Here is a 21,842-nt window from a genome sequence, read left to right as displayed (position 1 = left end):
CGCAAGCACTAAATTTCCGACCGCTGGTCAATAAAAATGCCAAAATAACTAATTAATTCAGTGTTAAGTAGTGTAACTGATACAATTTTGGAATTTAAAAGTTAGAAGTAAGTGCTCCTTCATAGTATATTTCGCTATTGGTTGTTTAATATCTCTTTCTTATATCCCTTGCTGCATATAGCTAGAAACGCTTTTTCATCTAACACCGCCATATAGAACAAATTTTCAAAGTGTCAAAAAAAATTTTTCCCAAGGAATCTTTATAAATGTGATACACAGTTGGAATGGCCATTGATCAAGGATTCACATAATATTAGTTTTGTTTGTTCGCTTCACTTTGTTTGGTTACAGTGGTTAAGTAAACTTTCACTTTTTCAGCCTTGTATTTCATATAGTAAAAAGACCTTTTTATACTAGGTTTTAATTAATTAAGATAAAGTCGTATTTTTGTTATAATAGTAAAAAAAAAGATCCTGAAAAAAGCCTATTTTATCTAAATTTTGCTTTAAATATCTCCGAGACTCCATTTAACAAAGCTCCGTTAACATATTTTTTTTGGTTTGTGTCTTTGCTAGTTAAATTTAAATATAACTTTACACCCTTATAAGTGTTGTATAAAAAGCTAGAACAGAACAAAGAAAAATTTGCAATATTAAAAATGTATTTAGACGACAAAAAAAAAAATATTTATATTTGCAAATTATGTTAATTCACTAAATTTCATTTTTTTATTTTTATAATTTATCTGTATTAGCTCTTCATTTTAAGAATGAATGGTATCTTATATCTCTGCATACAGAATTACATAACCGAAAGCATATATATGTAGTGTTTGTAGTGTTGTTCTATTACTTTGTAATAGCATAGATCCGGACTAGTACAGTCCGAAAAAGGTTTTGATTGGATCACTTTTTCGATTACTTCCCATATAACGCTTTATTTTTAAAATCCGTTGGATGGGTAACTGTAGCAAGGTGTAAACATTTACAATGTTGTAGAGGGCCTTTGGGAAGCAGACTTTTTCGAAAAGAAATGTTTACAAGTGGAGAACGTCCCGTTGAAAGTCACATCAAAGAAATCAAAGGTTCGGTGCTCAAAAAACGTCGGTTAGCAATTTTTTTTTTCTTTTGGAATATTTGCTGACGCTGCTGGAATTTCAAACGGAACAACCATGAACATTTTAAAAGATATTTTGGGCCTGAGATACGTCACATCTCGATTGATACCAAAAACCCGCAATTTTTTGAAAAAGAGCTTCACCTTAAAATATTTGAGAAGTTCATATTCGATTATTTATCGGCCTTGAAATATTTTACTACGGGACATAAGAGCTAAATCTAGAAATACGATCCAGAAACAACCAATCAATCGAAGAAATATCGTGCAAAATGTGAAACAACACTTGGTGTTAACAGTTTTCTTCGATTATCGTGGTATTGTGTACTATGAATGTTGTTTGATTGTTGGACATCGTTTGCCTAAATTGATAACTCTTGATTTTTGCATTACTCGTAGGCGCCATTGCTACTTCGGGAGCATTTTAGTTCAAAATTCAACTCATATCGCAAAGCATTCAACTTATTTAGCCCTATGCAGATTTTGGCTTGTTCCTAAACTCAAAAGAGCCCTTTGAGATCAACGTTTTGCCGCGATTGAAGAAATACCAGGTAAATAAGCTCTAAAGGTCATTCAACTGTGACAAATGTTCCAGGGATTGGCCCAAAAAATTTGGTATAAATGTATAGTACTGAAGGGAACTTGACTTTGAAGGCAACGAAATAAATTTCGAATACTATGTAAATTTGCTAAAGATAAAGCTAAATTGGTGTAACCTTTTTGAATACAGCATAAGAGAAATACTTATTCTGTGTACAAGTTCTATAACATTGTGGTTTAAACAACTTCCATATAGAGAATGCCCCAGAAACATTACTACTAGCCACCATTATTCGTGCTGTTTATCCAAATGCTTGTTTTTTAATAATACAAAAAAAAAACTAATAAGAAGATTAAAGTCGGGCAAGGCCGAGTATTAAATATCCTACACCACACTGTCTAACACAATTCTTATTTTTATTACAGATCACAAAAATTATATTTCGTTCCTGTATGAAGGCATATTTTTCATGTGCGTATTTATGGGCAAGCGGATCCAAAACGCAATCTAATGTTTTACAATTTTAATCCTTACATAGGACAAGATCCAAATATAGGCGTAGATGATCCAAATTTTGTAGAGTCCATTGTTGCATGAACCTACTATTATTGATCAATTTCCATCGCCACATATTAAAACATACACTTTTCTTCTCTACAAAGGAGGAATTCTCGTGAAAATCCTTATTACGATAGGATCCAAGAAATAGGCCGCGACGGTCCAAATTAGATAAAGTTAATTTTTTTATGTTAAATCACTATTGTGATGTAGTTTGCATCATGAAGCATTGAAAATTATACCTATTTGTCGTACGAACTTCTGTTTTTGTTATATGAGAGGGCCTTCAAAAATTGCCCCAGCTGGTCTAAAGCTTTCATACCAATGTAGAATGCGAAAATACCACTACTTGGTCGCCTTGGATGAGAAGTTTTGAAAAGTACAATTTTTTTCCATGTAACGACCTTTTAGAAGAGGGCGTTATACGGGAAGTGGTCGAAAAAATGGAACGATCCGAATCATTTTCAATAGCGTTTGTCCTTGGGTCAAAATACAACAAAATAACTCAAAAATTGCGACCTGTAGCTTGAACACCAAATTACATTGACAGCCATCAGAACGACAGAAAGACAGACAGACAGATTTAGATCAACTCAGATTATGATCCAGAATCGATAGGTATAACACAAGTTGGGCATATCTTAAGTCCTTCTGCGTGTTACCTACGCCTGCACGAGCTTTATATACGCTGTACCACAAGTGATGTAGGGTATAAAAAATATTGGCCGCCTAATAGGAACCTTCATGATCCGTTTATGATTATATATATTTAAAACGATAAAATTTGTCCATAAATTCATGTTATAATCTATAAAATAAATATAAATTATTTGTTGTAATAATAGAACGAGAAAAAAATAATTCACCCCACGATAGATTATATATTCAAAAAGAAATAGTTTGCAACCGATATGCAAGAACAAACCTAGCGAACGAATGATTGACTTTTATATTTGTTTGCAGAATCGCATGTAGTCGCAAATGAATTTTTAATGAATTTTCGCACAAGCATTCTCTCTGTTGCAACATTCACCATAAATATTCTACTAAACTACATCAATCGAGTTACGTCAGAGGGAAATAGAAAGAAAAAAAATAAAAAAATAATAAAAAGCCGAAAAAGTTTTCATATAGATATCAAAACAATAACAACAACAATAATATTATAATAATAATAAAAAAATTTTAACTTACACTCCCTCATAAAAACACCCACACATCTACCGCTAATTATGATTGTATCGTGTATTGGATGCTTCAGTTAAATGACGTAACGTACACATGCCGGTTAGTACTTATACTTAATAATGATTCAATTGTGTAAACAATAACAACAACAACAACAACAACAATAACACATGATGAACGTAATCAACAATATTTTGTTATGGTATAATTACTGTCGATGATGATAAATTTTAAGTGATGATAAAATGACAACTATTTTCCGCACAAACACACACATAGACGCACGCATATGCACTATCTATGTAAAATTTAGAGGGTACAATAAAATTTCAAATATTACAGATGACAGATCGGGTAGAGAGATAGAGAATTTTTCTGTTTTTTTTTTTTTTTTGCTTTACAGACGAATTAGTAAAAAATTATTTATTTCGTAATAACCGGCATCGGTAGTAGCAGATGTAACGACAATAGTAGTACTTTAGCGGTTGGCTGCGTGTGTGAAAGATGTCAAAAATTTGGCACAAAAACATTTTTTCTTTCTTTTGCTTTGTTTTCGAAATTAACGATACCTTTAAATATAAATTTCCTCTTAGTTACACAAACAAACTTAGATGAGAAACTCAAGTCTATGAATTTCTCTAACATAAAAACAATGTATGCAATAAAAATTGAAAGCACACTACACTTGTGCAATCCACCCAAAATCAGTCGGTCAGCAAGGCTTAAATCACATATACTCTTGATCAGCATTAATTCCGGAGTCGATTTAACCATGTCCATCCGTCTGTCTGTCTGTCTGTACGATGCCTATAGTGAATATTAATTATTATACTTTACATCACAGGAGGTAAAAGCGCATATTAAATTTGTGCGCATGCGTGCAAGAAAGATCTGAGATATGTCCACATTTCATTATACTGATCCATTCAGAATCACTTTTCGAATCGATTTAAGCTTGTCTGTTCGCTTTATATTTTTATTTTTTTTTTTTTGTGTTTAACTTACAGGTCGCAATTTTTGAAGTACTTTGATTAAATTTGCAAACTGATCTGTTTCGGCCCAAGGACGAACATTAATGGAAATGGTTCGGATTGGACTACTATTGGCGGGCCGTAGTCCACCACAGGGCATTTTTAATTGTTTTCGGTTTGGCAAAGCCATTGTCAAATATAATTTCCTCATTTCTTAAATGATAAGTGTCCAAAATTCGCTTCAATATTAATGCAATTTTTTGTTAATATTGGGATATGGTCCCGAATGTTATGTTCTTATTAGAAAAAGGAGATTTTGTTTCGCTTTCTCATTTAAGAAAAATTCAAGGCAAGAAGCGAATATTTAAAAAAAAATCATTAACAATAAAATATAAAAATATCTGCTGTTTTTGAAAAACAGATCTAAACGTTTTCCATTAATGCATTTAATAATGAAGCATCCCGTACATTTGTCTTTGACAATATGGACGTATTCGTTACAGATGAACGCAACTACTAATACTTTCGTATAAATTGTCTATATACAATGAACATAAAACGAATATTTATGGATCAATCAAGGTCAATTGCCAAAATCGGTTAAGAGATCCTACAGAAAAAAAAAAAAAATGATAATACAACTTTTGCAACCAAAAATAGAAAGTGTTTCATTGAATTCAAACAAAAAAAAATAAAAAATAAAACACAACAAAACTAAATATAACGAAAATGTTAAAGAGCATTGAAACGTTATTTGTGTTATTGTTAATTAGCTTAAGCTTAACTTACGCATACCATTGAACGCGCGAACAATTAAAAACTCGTTTATCTTTTATACTTATTTACATATATACATATATATATATATATATATATATATATATATATACAAGCGTACATGCGTATATATATAGAAACTATTGAGTTTCAAAAACATGAATACTTTGCTGAAAAAAAATTTCGCAAAAAAAAAAATCTAGATAACATCTAGATAAATAAATGAGGAAGAAATAGTATTCACCTCAAACCGAGTTTTAAGATTCTAGCAATTTTCGTCAGACAATAATGGCTCTATGTAGATGCCTTATGATGATCACATATCTTTATGGCAGAGAAATGTCCGAAGCTATCGCCACTACGAAGTCTGTGTTCGAGGGCTCAAATGTAAACGCGGTAGAGTTTGCTTTGGTCACAGCTCTAGTAAATGCTTAATCGGCACACACCCATCGGGCTGCGGTTGCTTCTCTATCTCTCTTCTTTTTTTCACTTCTTTCCTCCCGTCACTGCATTACGCGAGTAGAAGACATCAGTTGAGTGATTGGTAATATAATATAATAAAAAAAAAAAAAAACTAAAGCGTTGAAGTCTTGAAACATGTCTGACTTTGTTATTACAATGGGCAACCAGTAGCTCGCTAGGATTAGACGGCATGTCAAGATTACGAAAACGCTTTTTTACCAGTCTTTTCTCTCTCTCTCTCTCTCTCTCTCTCTCTCTCTCTCTCTCTCTCTCTCTCTCTCTTTCTCTTTTTCCTTCTCTCTCTCTCTCTCTCTCTCTCTTTCTCTTTTTCCTTCTCTTTCTCTCTCTCTCTCTGCATGCACTTCGATCAGAGACATCTATTGGTGATAAAGTGATGCGAGGTATCAATGTAAACAATGGTTAATTTCGATGATCTCGGCCTTTCTCTACATAATATAATAATTTCCCATTTAGTATTATTGAGTTATCGAGTGTACGCAGGCGTTAATCATGGAACGCTTCATTTCCGACATTCATTACTTTTGTTGCTTGATTTGAAGAAATCTGTTTTTGATGAGCTTCGATACCTTTAGAACCTTATGGTGATGCTGCGCCATCATACCCCAATTGTGGATTTTGATTTCAACGGTTTAACAGTATTGATATTGATGCCAGTGACAAAGAGCGTTTTGAAGGTTCGAAAAAAAATGCGAGGACAATGAATTGTAAGACTTATTGGACAAAAACCGACCTCAAACTCTCCAGAAACTTTCGAAAAAAGTGCGAAAATGAGTCGATGTTCGAGATCCGTGCCAAACCAATGTTGTTTTTTTGACACGTTGGTGCCATATTTCCAGAAAGATCAGCAAAAGTTGTAAAAAATTATGGAAAATATTTTTATTAATATACAGTATTGCGCCAAATTTTTCTCAATAAATGCCCTCCTTAAGTGAAAAAATTATCGAAATACATGCGACGACCTAAAAGAAAGCGTCCATTTATTAGGTCGAGTCATAAGTAACCTGCGACAACGCAGCGAGGTAGAAACTATTATTCGTAATTACTCAGTATAAGTTACCGAAATAAATGAGTCTTTGTTTTCATTATATAGATGGGAATTCAATTAGCCTCCTGTCAACTAGTTTATGTGGTACGTTCAACCGTTTTCCTTGACCTCTGAAATGGAGGCACAAAAAAGTGCGTATTCGACATGCAATGGTTTGGGAATTTAAACAAGGCAATAGCGCTAAGACGCCAGCTGAAAGAATATGCAGTGTATCTATATGGTGAACACCTGATAACTGATCGGACAATTAAAAATTGGTTTGTAAAATTCCATCCTGGAGAAACGACTTTAAACGATGAGACTTTGACGACAACATTTCCAAGATTGGAGCAACATCCATGCCAATCAAGAAGAGGTATAGGAAAAAGGTTGCATGCCCCACATAATTTTTTTATTCAATGAAAACAAAATAAATATTTGATAAAATGACAGAAATTAGTTATGACTCGATCTAACAGTTTATCGCTTGAACAAATAGCTCGCAATTCTGCTAAACCATAAGAATTGATTTGAAATATATATTGCGTACAATACACATTACACGATATGCCATTAAGTTGTCCATCCAGTAAATTCGCACTAAAATTTTTAAAGAAATTGTGTTTTAGATGACAGTTCACGCAATTAGCAGAAGAAAAACAAGTAAGCAAAAGTGGCTCTGCTATATCTACAGGAAAACGTGGTTTATCGCATAATCGAGTAGATGAGAGTCGCACCTATCAAATCAGTGTTCCCAAGTTTATGTGAAGCAATCGTGGGAGCTTAGTCGGGAAAGGTGTGCGGCAAATGCCTACCTTTTTCGCCTTTTTTCCCATAATTTTTTGACTAGCGCAATTTTCAAAAACGACCACTAGACGAGACACAATTGGATAAATGCAAGTGCAAGGCGGAGCGATTGGGAAGGGGTCTAAGTATTGCTTTCAAACCTAGTTATAACACTCAACAATTAGTTCCATCCATGAATGTTTACAGAAAAAATTATGCCGAGAAAAAAGCATTAACAAAATAGAACGTATGGACGTATATGTATTGAACACTACACTCTTTAAGACATAAATAAATAATTACTTAGACCTTAGACCGCATATGTATAACAATATCAATTCATTTCTTGATTATGGATATAAGTTTCAGCTTGAAAGAACACTTATTGAAAGCATTTTTAAAAATAAAGTTATGAAGGTGCTCCCGGAAACACAAGACTTGACCTATAGGTTGAAACTTTTGTGTGGTGAGAATAAATCGAGAATACTAAGTTTGAAAAACTAGTTTCGATATTTTGCTATATCTCAGTATTGCATGTATGTATTCACATTTATCGAAAGGCGACGGTTAGGATTAAGATATAGTTGTACTTAGAATGCTGGTCCGTCCAAACTAGGAGAGGTAAAATATTTTTGTGAACACCTCGTAAATTTATATAAAAAATACCTTTCGAACAAGCTAAACAAAATAAATTTGTGCTTTTCGGAACTATTTTATCAAATTTTTTGGAAACTGACTATGAGAAAATGGTCGTATCTGAGATCCTGTTGCAGCCAACCCAAAAAATTCTACGTATGTCATGTAAACCTATATGAAACGGTATGCAAAGGCGATGCATAAGTTAAGTATAGAGCACGCATTGCGTAGGGTGTGCATAGAGTAAGTATAGGGTGTGCATAACCATGAATAGGGTAAGCGTAGGATGTGCATAGACTACAAACGGGGCTGTGCATAGGGCAAGAATAGAGTGTGAACGGGGTAAGCAAAGGCTGTGCATGGGGTAAGCATAGAGTGAGCATAGAATAAGTATAGAGTGTGAATACGGTATGCAAAGGCCATGCATAGGATAATGGCTAATAGAAAATATCAACAATCTATGAAGCTTTTAAAATAGGAATCTAAGCATCCCGTCTAATGATGTACTACCTAATCAAACAATACTTATAGGGTAGACGACCAAACAAGGTAAATCTTATATTTATTATATATTGCTTTTAACTTTAATGCAAGGATTTTTAAAGGCCTTCTCATAAGTGATAGTAAAAATTCTCAAACGCCCTAGATTAACAATATTATGTCTCATTATATATGTATCCAAAGTTCGTTAAAAGGTAATAATCATTTCTATACCCTACACCACAAGTGTATCAAGTATGTAATAGTCGGAAGGAATTTATATACACACACTTTTTGTTATACCGATAGAATCAGAATCGCTTTCTACATCGATCTAAGTTTGTCTACCCGTCTGCCCATCCTGTATTTTTGTGTTCAATCTATAGGCCTCAATTTTCGAGATACATTAATGAATTTAACCATACGGGCTTGATTTTGAACTCAAAGACGAATGGTATTGAAAATGATTCAGATTCGACAATTTCCTGTTTAACATCTTATTTTGAAAAGCCGTTATATGAATATATATGTAGGATGCTGTAGGGTACTTAATGACGGGCCGCGATCCTCTATAGTATTTTACTTGCTTTGTTTTTTATTTATTTTTTTTTTTTTAACTTAATTTCAAACTTGACAAAAAATCGTGTTCGTATGCAAATAATAAATTTATTTACAATTTTTTTGTTTTTTTTTTTTATTTTTCTTTTTCAAATTGTTCACGTGTTCTTAACTTTAAAATTGTGCTAAACATTTGTTTATCTTTAACGGTAATTAAGACGTTGGAGAGCAGTTAAGAATTCATAAAATTTATTCAGTTCATCATTTCGTATGCATCTGCTTTCTAAGTCATAGATAAGTATATAAATATATTTTAATTCAATTCAATTTTAATTCAATTTTAGTATAGATAAACCGCATTCACATCACGGTTATAACCATACTAATGTGTGTTAAAAATGTTTTTTAAAAATTCAAAAAAAGAAAAATTTTTTTTTGATGTCTTAAATATTGCGTTATGTGAATTTTTTTTTAATTCAAGTTTGGAAAAAAAACTCGTCAGAAGTATAAATAGGATCACTCTTCTCTAGAAAGCGAAAGCTGACGTAGAGAAGATAATAATTGCGTCGTGAGCAACTATACGTAATATTAGAAAGCCCATTACCTAAGGACGATGAGGCGAAATAACCTATTAGTTAAGCTATTAAATTGTCCCGTTTGTGTTTTTAATTTGTTTCAAAGAAGTGTAGGAAAGAATAGAAACGTATACGCCTTTAAATAATACTTGAGTTATTATAATTGAAAATAAATATATTTACATAGAAGGGCGTTCTCAAAAAAAAAATGAACTTGCAAATTAGATAAATTTATCTTTCAGTTAAGAGAAAATAAATTGCACGACTTGTAATTGTAGTCGATCTGATACTTAAATTTTAGTGGAAAATTACCGAGTAACTGGCAAGACGGCTAGAAAAACCAACCACATGGTTGACAAAATGAAACAATACAAGTGAAAATATTATAGCCATGCCATAGAATACCCTATACAACATTGCCTAATAAGATTTTTATAATTGCTTTAGAACACAAAAATAGATACCCTGTTTATACCCTACATTACTTGTAGTACAAGGTATATTAAGTTAGTGCGGACGTATGTAACATGCAGAAAGGCTTAAGCAAGGACCACTTTTTTTTCACAATACCGATCAATTCCGAAAACGATTTTGAATTAATCTAAGTCTCTAAGTCGCTATTGAAACTGTTTCCGACCCGTCCACTTTCTCGACCAGACTTTATATAACACCCTATTCTGAAAAGTCGTTATAAGAAAAAATTTCCAATTTTTAAATCTGCTCGACAAAAGTGACTAAGTAATAACTTTTCGAGATTCTAAATTGATATACAAACTTTATACTGGCTTGACAAATTTTTTGAACCCCCTCTTATGTGCCAAAAACGGCTAATTTTCAGTATTTCATAGTGAAAATTGGTTCATAATAATAAAACGACAAAGAAATCAGCTTTATCGAATTTGGACTATGCAGGACCATTTTTTGGATGCAAGGATTCTCATGATGTGTAAAATGTGCCAACGAGGCCTAAATGTTAATTTTTTTTTTTATGATCATTTGTTCATGATAGTAATATAATATAAAAATCAAGTGAATCTAATCTGAACCACATGGATCTATCTCTTGGCCAAACTTCTTATACGATATCTCAAAAGTAGTAAAGGTATATTAAAACTTAGACCACTTTGCAAATAAAAGCTTACTTTAAGGCTTACCGTAAGAATGATTGAGATATGTGTTCAAAATTCCGCTTAATTAATTTTCATATCACTTTCATATCATTTCAAGTTACTATTATGAGTTAGTTTTCATATTGACATACGTTTTCGTGAATACCCTTCTATGGGAGAGGATCTAAAAGTAGGCGTGGGTGCTCGAAATTTTGTACAATTAATTTTCATATCAAATTGTTACTATGCGTTAATTTTCATCGTATAATATTAAAATTGCAACGTTTCTTGCCTTACAAAGGGTCAATTCTCATGAAAATACTTGTATAGAGTAGGAGTCAAAAAATACATCGAGATGGTCTAAATTTGGGGCGGTTTATTTTTTTATCAAAGAAAATTAGATCTTCTTGTCATACGAGAGAGGACTGAAAAAATTGCCCCGGCCGAAACAAATTTTTCAAACCAATTTCGAATGCCGAAATACTATTACAAAGCGAGTTTTGGCAGAAAATTTTGAAAATTACAAATTTTTTCGATGCAGCTACTTCTCAAAATACGACGTTTTATGAAGAGTGATCGATATATGTCTAAAATTGTGACTAATAGCTTGAACACAAATATACATGGAAAGACATCAGATGAATAGATGAAGAGATAAAGTCGGTGTAATAAAAGCTGTGTCTCTCTTAAGTCCTTCTGGGTGTTATTTACGTTCCCACGAACTTAATATACCGTATTATAATAACAAGTGGTGTAGATGTACAGCATCTGCGATTATATATGCTACGAGGTTAATATTTAATCTTTACTTCATCAAGGGGAAATGCTTTAAATTATATTAAAGTATTATTCTGCATCTGTATGGATGTGAAAATAAAAAATTTACGAGAGAGTTTTGTTTACGATTTTCTTGTTGTTCTTCTTCTTCCCCTTCATCGGTTTAGTACACTTTATAATACACAAGTGTACAGTTGATTGTCTGTGAAAAAAAAGAGAGATATTTGGTTTTTCCCATTTTACACACGAAACTTTTTTAACCTTGACACAGATACAAAAATGCAATGCTTTGCACAGAATATACATACATAAAATAAATTGTTCAAATAGATGTACAAACATATACGAGTACCGAACATAGAAACGAGTACAAATTGTTGGATATATAAAAACGAGTACATAATCATCCCACTTCCCTCTCCTTTAACGTTTCTCTTCGTATCAACCCATTAGAGGATGTTATGCGTATGTATAGATGCGAAATAATATGAGTAGGAAGAAATGTCTCCTGTCGGCCAACAACAATAGAATAGAAGTTACGATGGCAAGCAAAAGTTGCAGAGAATATGATAAGGAAATAAAGCTTAATACTTGTATGTCTACAGCTAAGTGCTTATGTATGTGTGCTCCTTACAGCAGATATTAGCAATAAAAAGAAAAGGATCAAATTTTAATTTACCTCTAAGCCAATGGGTGTGATTTTTATAATCACCTCATCCTTGACGGCATCATGTTGAATAATGTCACCTGATGTTTCACGGCCGTTATAAGTAACGTACACGCGTTGACCCGGTTGTAAGTGTACACCAATTATCGAACGAAAACCTGGACCGATTAATTCCGATTCACCGAATTCTTTTATCATAGCATTACGTCTTAAAGTCTGCGCCGGACTAATATCTCTAAGATTCGCATTACGATTACGTATGGATAAGTTACTGTTACCGTTTGTTACCGTTTCCGTTGCTTGAGTTTTAAAATCGAAACGCACAATGTATTTAGTTTCGTTTGACGTCATTTCAACCGTGGCCTCAGCATCTGGGCATTTAGTTACTGTTGCCGTAGGCGGAGTTTTGACATCTTGAATAACGCCGGAATACCAAAGACCATCGGGACCGGGAGCACACACTTTAGTACCGATTATGGAACGTTTCGCTAAACGACGACCCGTAGACATGTTTGCTAAGTTTCACATACACACACACAAAACACAAATGAAAATCTTTAGCTAAAAATTAGAAAATGAATGGAAGAGTGTTTTTTTTCGATTTAATTTTTTCTTGGTTTTTTCTTTTTTTTTTATTATAACTTATTGCACTTTTCATTAATATTTTCAAAACAAAAAAAATTTGTTTTTTGCGAGTTCGCAATCACATCTAACAAATAGTTAGTACTAGTGATGGTAGTAGTAAACCGAGTTTTAGTTTAACAACAAATCGAAGGAGCCTTTTTTTAAATTAAACATTAGATCTTATCACTAATTAATTTTGACTATTATTTACTATAATTTGCATATTTTTTTTAAAATTATTTATTGGTTTTTTTATAGTCTTTTTCTTTTTGTAAAAGAAACCAACAAAAAGAAATTTCTAAAATTAAAAGTAAATTTAAGAAAAGAGATTAAATAAAATTTTCATAAAATTTATCTCATTATTTGATAGCATAAAAAACATTAAAAACAAAGTAACCAAAAACATCATAGTGAACCACACGTCACTGCGCAGTTGGTCATAAAACAACTTTTTAAAATATGGCGTTATATGGAAAATGTCCAGAAACACGGTCCGATCCAAAACAGTTTTACTAGTAATTGTCCTTGGACCAAAACACGTCAGTGTACCTAAGTTAGTCAAAGGATCTCAGAAATTGAGGCCCATAGTTGATGAAAATCAAACGGACAGATGGACAGACAAACTTAGATCGTCATAATAAAAGGAGGCCCTATCTCAAGTTCTTGAGACGGTTCCACACAAACTTAGTACAGCTTTGTACAACTAGTCGTATAGGAAGTTTTTTTCACTTATGGCGGAATCTGTTAGATTCAATATTAAAAAAAGAAAAAAAAAAAAATTGGAAATATACTATTGAATGGGCATGGCTAATTTTTTGCATTTATCGTAATTTTTAAGTAACGCGGAAGAAGCCCAATTTTTCTGCTTTTGAAAGTATAGACTTCCACAATTTATGGTTTTGCTAAGGGTATGTCCTAACTGATTTCCTCGATTTTCATCTGCAATTTGCCCCGATGTCCTAACTTTTGCGACCAAGAGAGAGTTTACTGTAGATATTACCTAGACGGGCGGACGTGCATACTTAAATCGTTTCAACATTTGATTCCGATCAGAAATATATACACTTTATGAGGAATGTAAAGCTTCTTCTTGGTTTGTGCTCCCTTTCGTCCTAAAAATGAGAAAGCTTATACATGCGATTCTCGAGATCCGTTTGATTTTGCTCCGCAACATATTCTCCATTTCTAAAATTTAGACGACTGTTCTACGAAGCTATTTACCAAAATCCTTACAACTTGTTTCAACTTCTTTCCCGATGAATCATCATTTGATTTAACTCTTTTTCCTGATGCATGCTTCTGAGATTCGCAAGCAAATAGGAGTCGATAGAAATTAAAAACTTAAGGGGTCTTAAGTCTTCTATGCTCCCGGTCAATTCAGAATCGTTTCCTATATATCTGTTTGCCCACTTGTTTTAGTGATGGTCGCAATTTTCTAAACCGATTGAAAATGATTTAGAGCAGACCATTGAGACCATGCAAGACTATTGCTTATCAACCTGTAGGGTGAACGTAAAAATAAGAAGGGACTCTATGAAGGGGAACACTTTAACATTGTGGTTTTATACGGCTTTGGCAAAGGTTTATCTCAACATCTGCTATACAGTATCTGATCAGAAGATCTCAGTAAGTCAACATCTGATAATTCATCTTCATTTTTTCGGCGTAGGTGCAAATGAATTGCACCAATTTTTTGATCAGCCTTATATATAAAAATAGTAAACATAAGACATCTGTCCTAAGTTTGGAGGCTCTAAACCGATAGACGTACGTATCATTAAAAAGCTACCTAGTTCGGTAGCACACACAGACGATTACATTAAAGGAATGCACGCGCTAGAGCCATTATAAGAGTAAACGAACGTACGCAACTTACTCATCGGACCTAACTATGGTCTCCTCAAACCCGTGATTTTGTTTGGATATAGAAGACATTTTTACATATATATATATATATATATATAGTTCAGATATATGTACGTGTATATACATATTTATATTTTAATATACAATAGAAATAACTTTTATTTTGAACAACTATCTAGAAAGTGCTGCCAAATCGTATAAAAATGTAATTGGAAACGCATATGATTTGTAATATTATGCATACAAAAGAAAATGCGATAAATCGTTCAGTTTCTTTTACTGATCTCCTCAGTTAACACGAACATTTTATTCAGAAGAAACCTCAGACGCATGACAGCAAGTTCACAAACTCTACAATTTAAGAAAAAATAATTCGCGATAGAAACAAAAAATGAAGGGTGCTTGGGTGCTAAGAACATCGACAAATCGCCGGCAAAATGTGCGTTTATGCCCTATATCACTTATGATATACTTATGGTATATCAAGTTTTTGTAGATGTATGCAAAATCCGGATGGTAGACCCACCCTTTATTATACCGATCGCTTCAGAATCATAATCTGAATTGATGTAAGCCTGTCTGTTCGTCTGTACGTCTTATGTCTGTCCATGTGTGTTTAGGTTCAAGCTACAGCTCGCAATAGACTCATATTTTATTACAAGATCGCTTTCTGCATCGATTTAAACCTTTCTGTCCCTTCGTCTGTCTAGTTTACTTGCGTTCAACGTACAGATTGCAGTTTCAGAAATGGGATCACTTCTCATATAAATTTCCAATATAAAGTTATTTTGAAAAGTCGATATATAAATGACTGTTATTTTATGGCGGGTCGTATTTCACTATAATGTTTTTCCTTGTTTTGAAATCGTAATCATGATCTCAGCAGATGGCCAATGTGAATCATTTACAAATGTTAATATACGAGTATATTATTTCCGGCTGTAAGGGGAATAAAAAAACTCGTATTGATGACGCAAGTTACGAAAACAAACACGTTACCTATATACAAGGTGCGCCTAAAAAAAGTGTGCCAGAGACACTATATAATATATATATTCTTGATCGGAAATTCTGAATTGATTAAGCCATGGCTGTCCGTCCGGAAAATATTAAAATTAGAAGGCTGAAATAATGTTGTGAAACACTCTACTTTTTACATGCACTCTACTCTTCACATATCACATATAATTACAAGTGATTAAATTTTCTTTTTCACTTCTTTGACGTTTTATGCCTATTTATCATAAGGCACACAATAGGGAAGCATTCTTCAAACGAGGATATATTATCTGCCTACAAATGGGTTATTTTTCAAATTAATATGGTAGACTTCACGACCTGGTAAGTTAACGTTTTCTTAATAATACCACCGAAATGGGTATTAAATAAAAGAGCCTGTAAGGTCGAATAAGAAAAGCATAGTAGTGGGTATGCTAGATTCGGCTTCCGCCAAATATAACTTTCTTTCTCGACACATGCCCTTAACTTACTTAAGCATTATTAGCCATTTTGGAGTTTCAGTTTGTTTTTGACAAATATAAAGGTTAGAAGTGCTTTAATGTGTTTGGCGAAAAGATGGCTCACAGAATCTGTATAAAATTATGTGTGACTATGCCATTTGGCGAGTCTACTACGATCAAACAAAAATTTTTATAAGTAATACAAGCTTTTCCGCAGGCGACCGAGAAAATGTTAATGACAATGCGCACCATAGACGTCGCAGCCCGTGAACAACCGATCGAAACGATGAAAATTGTCAGGTAGAGCTATCAAGTTAACATTAGGGAAGTTGCTGAAGATATCAGCTTATCGGTTGGCTCATGCCATGCAATTTTTTCGGACGTTTTAATCACGAAATATGCGACAGCCAAGTTTGTTTCAGAATTTGCTAATTCTTGGCCAAAATAACCTAAAAACATTAGCATAACTCAAGAGCTGTTGAATGACGTCAACGATGATCCAGATTTGATCCAAAGCGTCTTTTTCTTATTTCCAAAACTGAAAAAGATCCATGAAAGAACAGAATTTTGCCACGATTAAGAGAATAAAGACCGCCATACTGGAAGGACATACCATAAAGCGCAGATCAGAAGTGCTTCGAGTAATGAAAAAGCGCTAGCACATATGTATTACATCTAAGGGTGATCACTTTAAAGTGGAAAAAAAATAGATATCGATGATTGAATATTCCTTAAGAAAAATCATGGAAAGTTGGCTTTCTTTTTGAACACACCTCCACCATATCTTCTTTTATATCCACATATTTCTGATCGCCTTATCGTATCCAATAGTAGCAATTATATTAAGTACCAATTATTTGATTATTTCTGGATTAGTATAGATCATGACAAGGCAGTAGCGTTAAAAACAATTAAGTAAGAAAATTACATTTGGTCGTGATCGGATCTTTTATACCCATGACCGTTACCCTAAAAAAGAGAAAAAACTAAAACAACTAAATTTTCATCCTCTTTAATATGGTGTGGGCGAGGCTGTTTTTTTTTAATATCAAAGTAAAAGTTTCTGTCGCGCGAATCGACGTTGTAGGCGTGTCCCTTAAAAAGTTCTTTTGCAAATTGAATGTCGACAGCTTCATTTTTGCGTCCAAGAAGAGGACTCTCAGACAGACAGACGGACATGCTTATATCGATTTAGATATAAGCATGTCCAATGCTGATCCAAAAAAAATATATACTTGTTGGATCTCTTATGCTTTGTTCTGGGCATTGCAAAATTTTTTACAAAATGAATATCAGCCTCATCCTTCGATGAGAGATATAAATATATTAAATCCTAGCTAAAGTCGAAGATCATCCAACAGTTGCTTTAAAGCATCTACCGTTTTTATTCCCTGTCACTCTCTCCCTCTCTCTCTCTCTCTCTATCTCACTTAGGTATACTAACGTCACAGAAGCGGAAAAAAGCTTATTTCAGCTTTATATATATATATATATATATATATATATATATGTATATATACAAAACTTACAAATATATTGCAGATTTTTGGTGATTATTTGAATCGTTGAAACATGAAAAAATATTTGATAATATTTTACTGGAAATATTTGCAAAAAAAAAAAAACAAAAAGAAAGGAAAAGTTCACTGGTTGTTTCTGTTATTTTTTTTTTCTATCTAAAATAAATTTTCTTGAAATTCTCTTCTCTTTTACACGTTTATGCACATAAAAATTTTTAATCTCACTTTTTGCATTTTCTAGATTTTCACCAACAGTGGTTTGTATTTCGAATTGACGGTATTTTCAAATTTTCTCTTTAACATTACGCTCTTGCCGTAAACGAGAGATAATCGTGCAAAATTCCGATACTCGACACGTTTTATATGCAAAACGCAATTGATAAACGATGAAATAGTGGTAGCAATAGTAGTAATAATGATGATCGGAATATTGCAATAGTACTGCATTAAATTTATGCAGAATGCATTAGTAATAGTGGTTGAGTTATTGTTGTTTTTGTTGTTGCTATTGTTCGAGATACTGACAATGACTACAAATCGCTTGGCACGTGGGGAAGCAAGTGTATATATCTGTTGATGTTTTAAATCTATATGCCGGTTATAATAGTCAAATCTTGTTGTTGTTGTTGTTATTATTGTTGTTGTTATTCGTTTGAATTGATTTATAAGCATAATCTAACCTTTTTTTTTCCCCTTCTCTCTTAATTACAATTACGCATACAAACACACATAATATAAAATTCACAGCAATATGTAACACCACTATTATATTATAATATAATATTATTTTAGGGTTTAGAAAGTTGTTACGTTTTTTTGTTTTTTAATCAAAACATTTAACGAATAGTTATTGTTGTTGTTGTTTCTTATCAGTTTTAATTAGAAATTTCGTTCACGCATTTGCAAAATTTCACAAAAACGTAATATTTGTTTTTGATTTCTTTACTGCTTTGCTTTTGTTTTTTTTTTTTCGCTTTTTCGTTTCTCAATAACTTTTTCTTTCCTTCACATCAAAGATATTTTTATTATGCGGTTACAGTTTATTTTTATTTCCTCTTTATTTCTTTTTGTTTTTTTTTTCTTTTTTTTTTTTTTTTATGATTATTTAGAGGTCTTTTCTGTTACCCATTTTTATCAATTATCTCACATATATTTATCTTCGTATACTTGTTGTTGTTTGTTTACTTAATTTTATTGCATTGTTGCAATTATTGCTTTGCATATCGTATCGATTGTTTTCTATATTTGCGAGTAAAGTGCATAAAATGGCCTATGTGTTTAGCGGTTAAATTGGTTTAAACTGTTTTTTTTTTTTTCTTTTCAATATTTTTTCTTATATGCTTTGGGGGCGATTGGTGTTACTCTTCTCCAACCAAACCCATAACAAAAAAAAAGCGCTTATCGACCGGACACGAGAGTTGGCTATCAACGACTAACGACTGATTTTCGTGAATTCACTTTTTGTTGTTTTGTGTTTTTGTATTTTGCAGTTGCTGTTGCCGGTGCTGCAGCCGCTGTTGCTTTACTACTACGTATTAAAAAACATGCATACCCATGCATTACTCTATCCATCGCTCGCGTATATTTACTTACAAATCAAATAAGTTGTTTGATTGCTTATATATATATATATATATATATATGGATAGCTGGTTGTGGCTTTGCATGCGTGTGCGTGTATGTGCGTACGTATCTGTATGTGTGTAGTAAGAATTCTAAATAATATTGCTCTTCTAGTGATTGCCTGCGTGACCGACAAAGTTTTGTTTTTAATTTTCAAAATAAACGAAATTTTTTTTTTCCCCCCTAATGTATAGCGTATATGTTACAGCGTCAGTGTGACGTTGAGAACACCGTCAATAACGAATTACCGCAAAGTAACAATCCGTAAAAAAAAAAAAAACCATACCTGTCTATGCATGAATAGATGTGCGCTTTTACGTACATGTAAACGCTAGTGCTGTCACTCGATTTCGTATCGACGAATGTGAAGAATAAGACAAAATTTAAAAAATGTAAACAATTGCACATAAGTATATGGATACATAAACTAAAATGCATATAGTGAATACTATATATATATATATATATAGCTTTCAACAAACAAAACTCTCTTCCAATTGGTAAAGAGAGAGAGGCATACGAGCTTAAAAAGAGATAATGCATTATGTTATTATTTAATTTTATGTTTTCCTCAGGATCTTGTTTATGATTACTATTAAAATGCTTCCTATTTTTAAAAATTTCCCTTCAACTGAAAATGATTGTCAATAATTCCAAAGATGTGAGAATAAGAGTCCAATTTGTTTACAATTTTTAATATTGTTCAAGTATTTGTATAAAAATTGGGTGCATGCGAGAGTAAGCGTAGAAAAATTTGCCGTCAACTAAAAATGATTCTCAATAATTCCAAAGATGTGAGAATAAGAGTCCAATTTGCTTCCTATTTCTATTTCTAAAAGCAACATATATTTAACTTTAACCCGCACACACTATACTGCTTTACCAATTCATTGGTTTTTTGTTCCTTTTTCTACTTCTCTTTCTGTCGCTATCTCAAAAAACATCTAAATTAATAGAGAACAGCTGTTTGAAAGCATTAAATCAAACACAAAAACAATCCCTCTCTCATTTATTTATACAACGTAATATTAACAAACAACCGGCGATTAACAGTAAATTCTCAAATTCTCTTCCTATCTCTCTTTTGATTATTTTCCATTCACTTTGCACTCCCTTACTTTGTTTTTCCCTTTCTTTAATAATAAGGTGATTATGTAAAAGTATTTTTATACTCTATCAGCTGTTTTTTGTTTTCATCATATTTTTTATTGTTGTTATTATTATAGTAGAGAAATCGGTATTAAACTATTTAGCAAAGAAATGTTAACAGTCTAATAGTCGAATGCTGCCAACTCTATCTTGCATTTTACTTAAATTTTATAAATCTTTCGAGAGCGATTTATTTTTTAATACCATTTTAACTACTTAAACACGAAAAATGCTTAATGCTTAAAGTGTTTCAAATTATTTATCAAAGCGAATATCTTCTACTCATATAAACCGTTGTATTTTTTCTTCTCCTTTTGGACCTTTTGCTTTATAAAAGTTTAGTTTTCGTGAGAGCCTTTGTACGGTGTGTTATACAAAAACGACTTATGTGGTCAAAATTTAATACAATTTTTTTTAAATCTGAAATTGTTGTTGTAGACCATTTTTCATCATGAACTATTAAAAGTTGAATTTTTCACTATATAAAGGCGTAACTTTCCTTTAGGAATGTGAATTCAAAAGATCATCTGATCTAAGCTTTTCACATCAGTCTAGAATGCCGCACTGCTATTACTTAGCCGTTTTTTTTTTTTTTGATAGATTTTATAAATTACAATTCTTTGCCATATAACGGCTTTTCCAAAGTAAAGCGCTATATAGCGAGTGACTCCAAAATGGATTCGAACGCATCCATATTCAATAGAGCTCGGGCTTACCCACGTCAGTACAGTAATTGTTGTCAAAAGATGTCATAAACTCGAAAAATTTTTCGAAAAAAAACGGACAGATGGACGGAGAGATTTGCTTAAATCGATTCCAAAAATAATTCTCAAATGATTGGTGTAATAAAAGGCATGTTCGTCTTAAGTCCTGTTAGGTTTTCTATCCATTTGCGCAATTCTGGTCGTTTAGGGCATAAAAAATTATAAAAATGCGTTCTAAAAGAAAATGGTATAAGTCCACTGCTTATTTACTAAAGAACTTAAGCACTTGTTCTTTTCTCATTTTGCAAAGTTATTGTGTAAAAAAAAAAAATGAATGAAAAGAAGAAACCTGATTCACGTCATGAGACGTTTTTTTTTATATAATACTTTGTTTAGTTATATTTCATTGCAAGATCAACTAATACTGTGGTTAAATTAACCAGTGTTCTCAACCGTACTACAAATCTTTTTCCTACCGTCCAACGCCGAAGGATGACGATTCACTTTCCTATCTTCGGTTTTTTCGACTCTGGCAACTTCCAAAAATTGTAAATGGAAACAATTTGATTATAGGTATTGAAAGGCCCACTGAGGTAAGGAAAAAAAAATCTTAAACCTCGCATACCTTATAACCGATTTTAGCAAAAAAG

General features: G+C 32.5%; 1 protein-coding gene across 1 annotated transcript in view; it reads right to left on the bottom strand.

Annotated features, from left to right (window-relative positions):
• LOC119638174 (zinc finger protein 395) overlaps nucleotides 1–12,844 on the bottom strand; it is a 484,238-nt gene extending 471,394 nt beyond the window's left edge. Inside the window, exon 1 of the mRNA XM_038034825.1 lies at nucleotides 12,259–12,844. Within this exon, the coding sequence (XP_037890753.1) occupies nucleotides 12,259–12,756 (498 nt within the window). The 5' untranslated portion in view covers nucleotides 12,757–12,844. The remainder of the gene's footprint in view (nucleotides 1–12,258) is intronic.
• Nucleotides 12,845–21,842: the final 8,998 nt, after the last annotated feature.

This window comes from Glossina fuscipes, unplaced genomic scaffold (genome assembly GCF_014805625.2).
Source record: "Glossina fuscipes isolate IAEA_lab_2018 unplaced genomic scaffold, Yale_Gfus_2 84, whole genome shotgun sequence".
In the NCBI taxonomy this organism is placed as follows: domain Eukaryota; kingdom Metazoa; phylum Arthropoda; class Insecta; order Diptera; family Glossinidae; genus Glossina; species Glossina fuscipes.
Note: the sequence above shows the minus strand (reverse complement) of the source record. Positions and strands in the feature narration are given on the sequence as shown.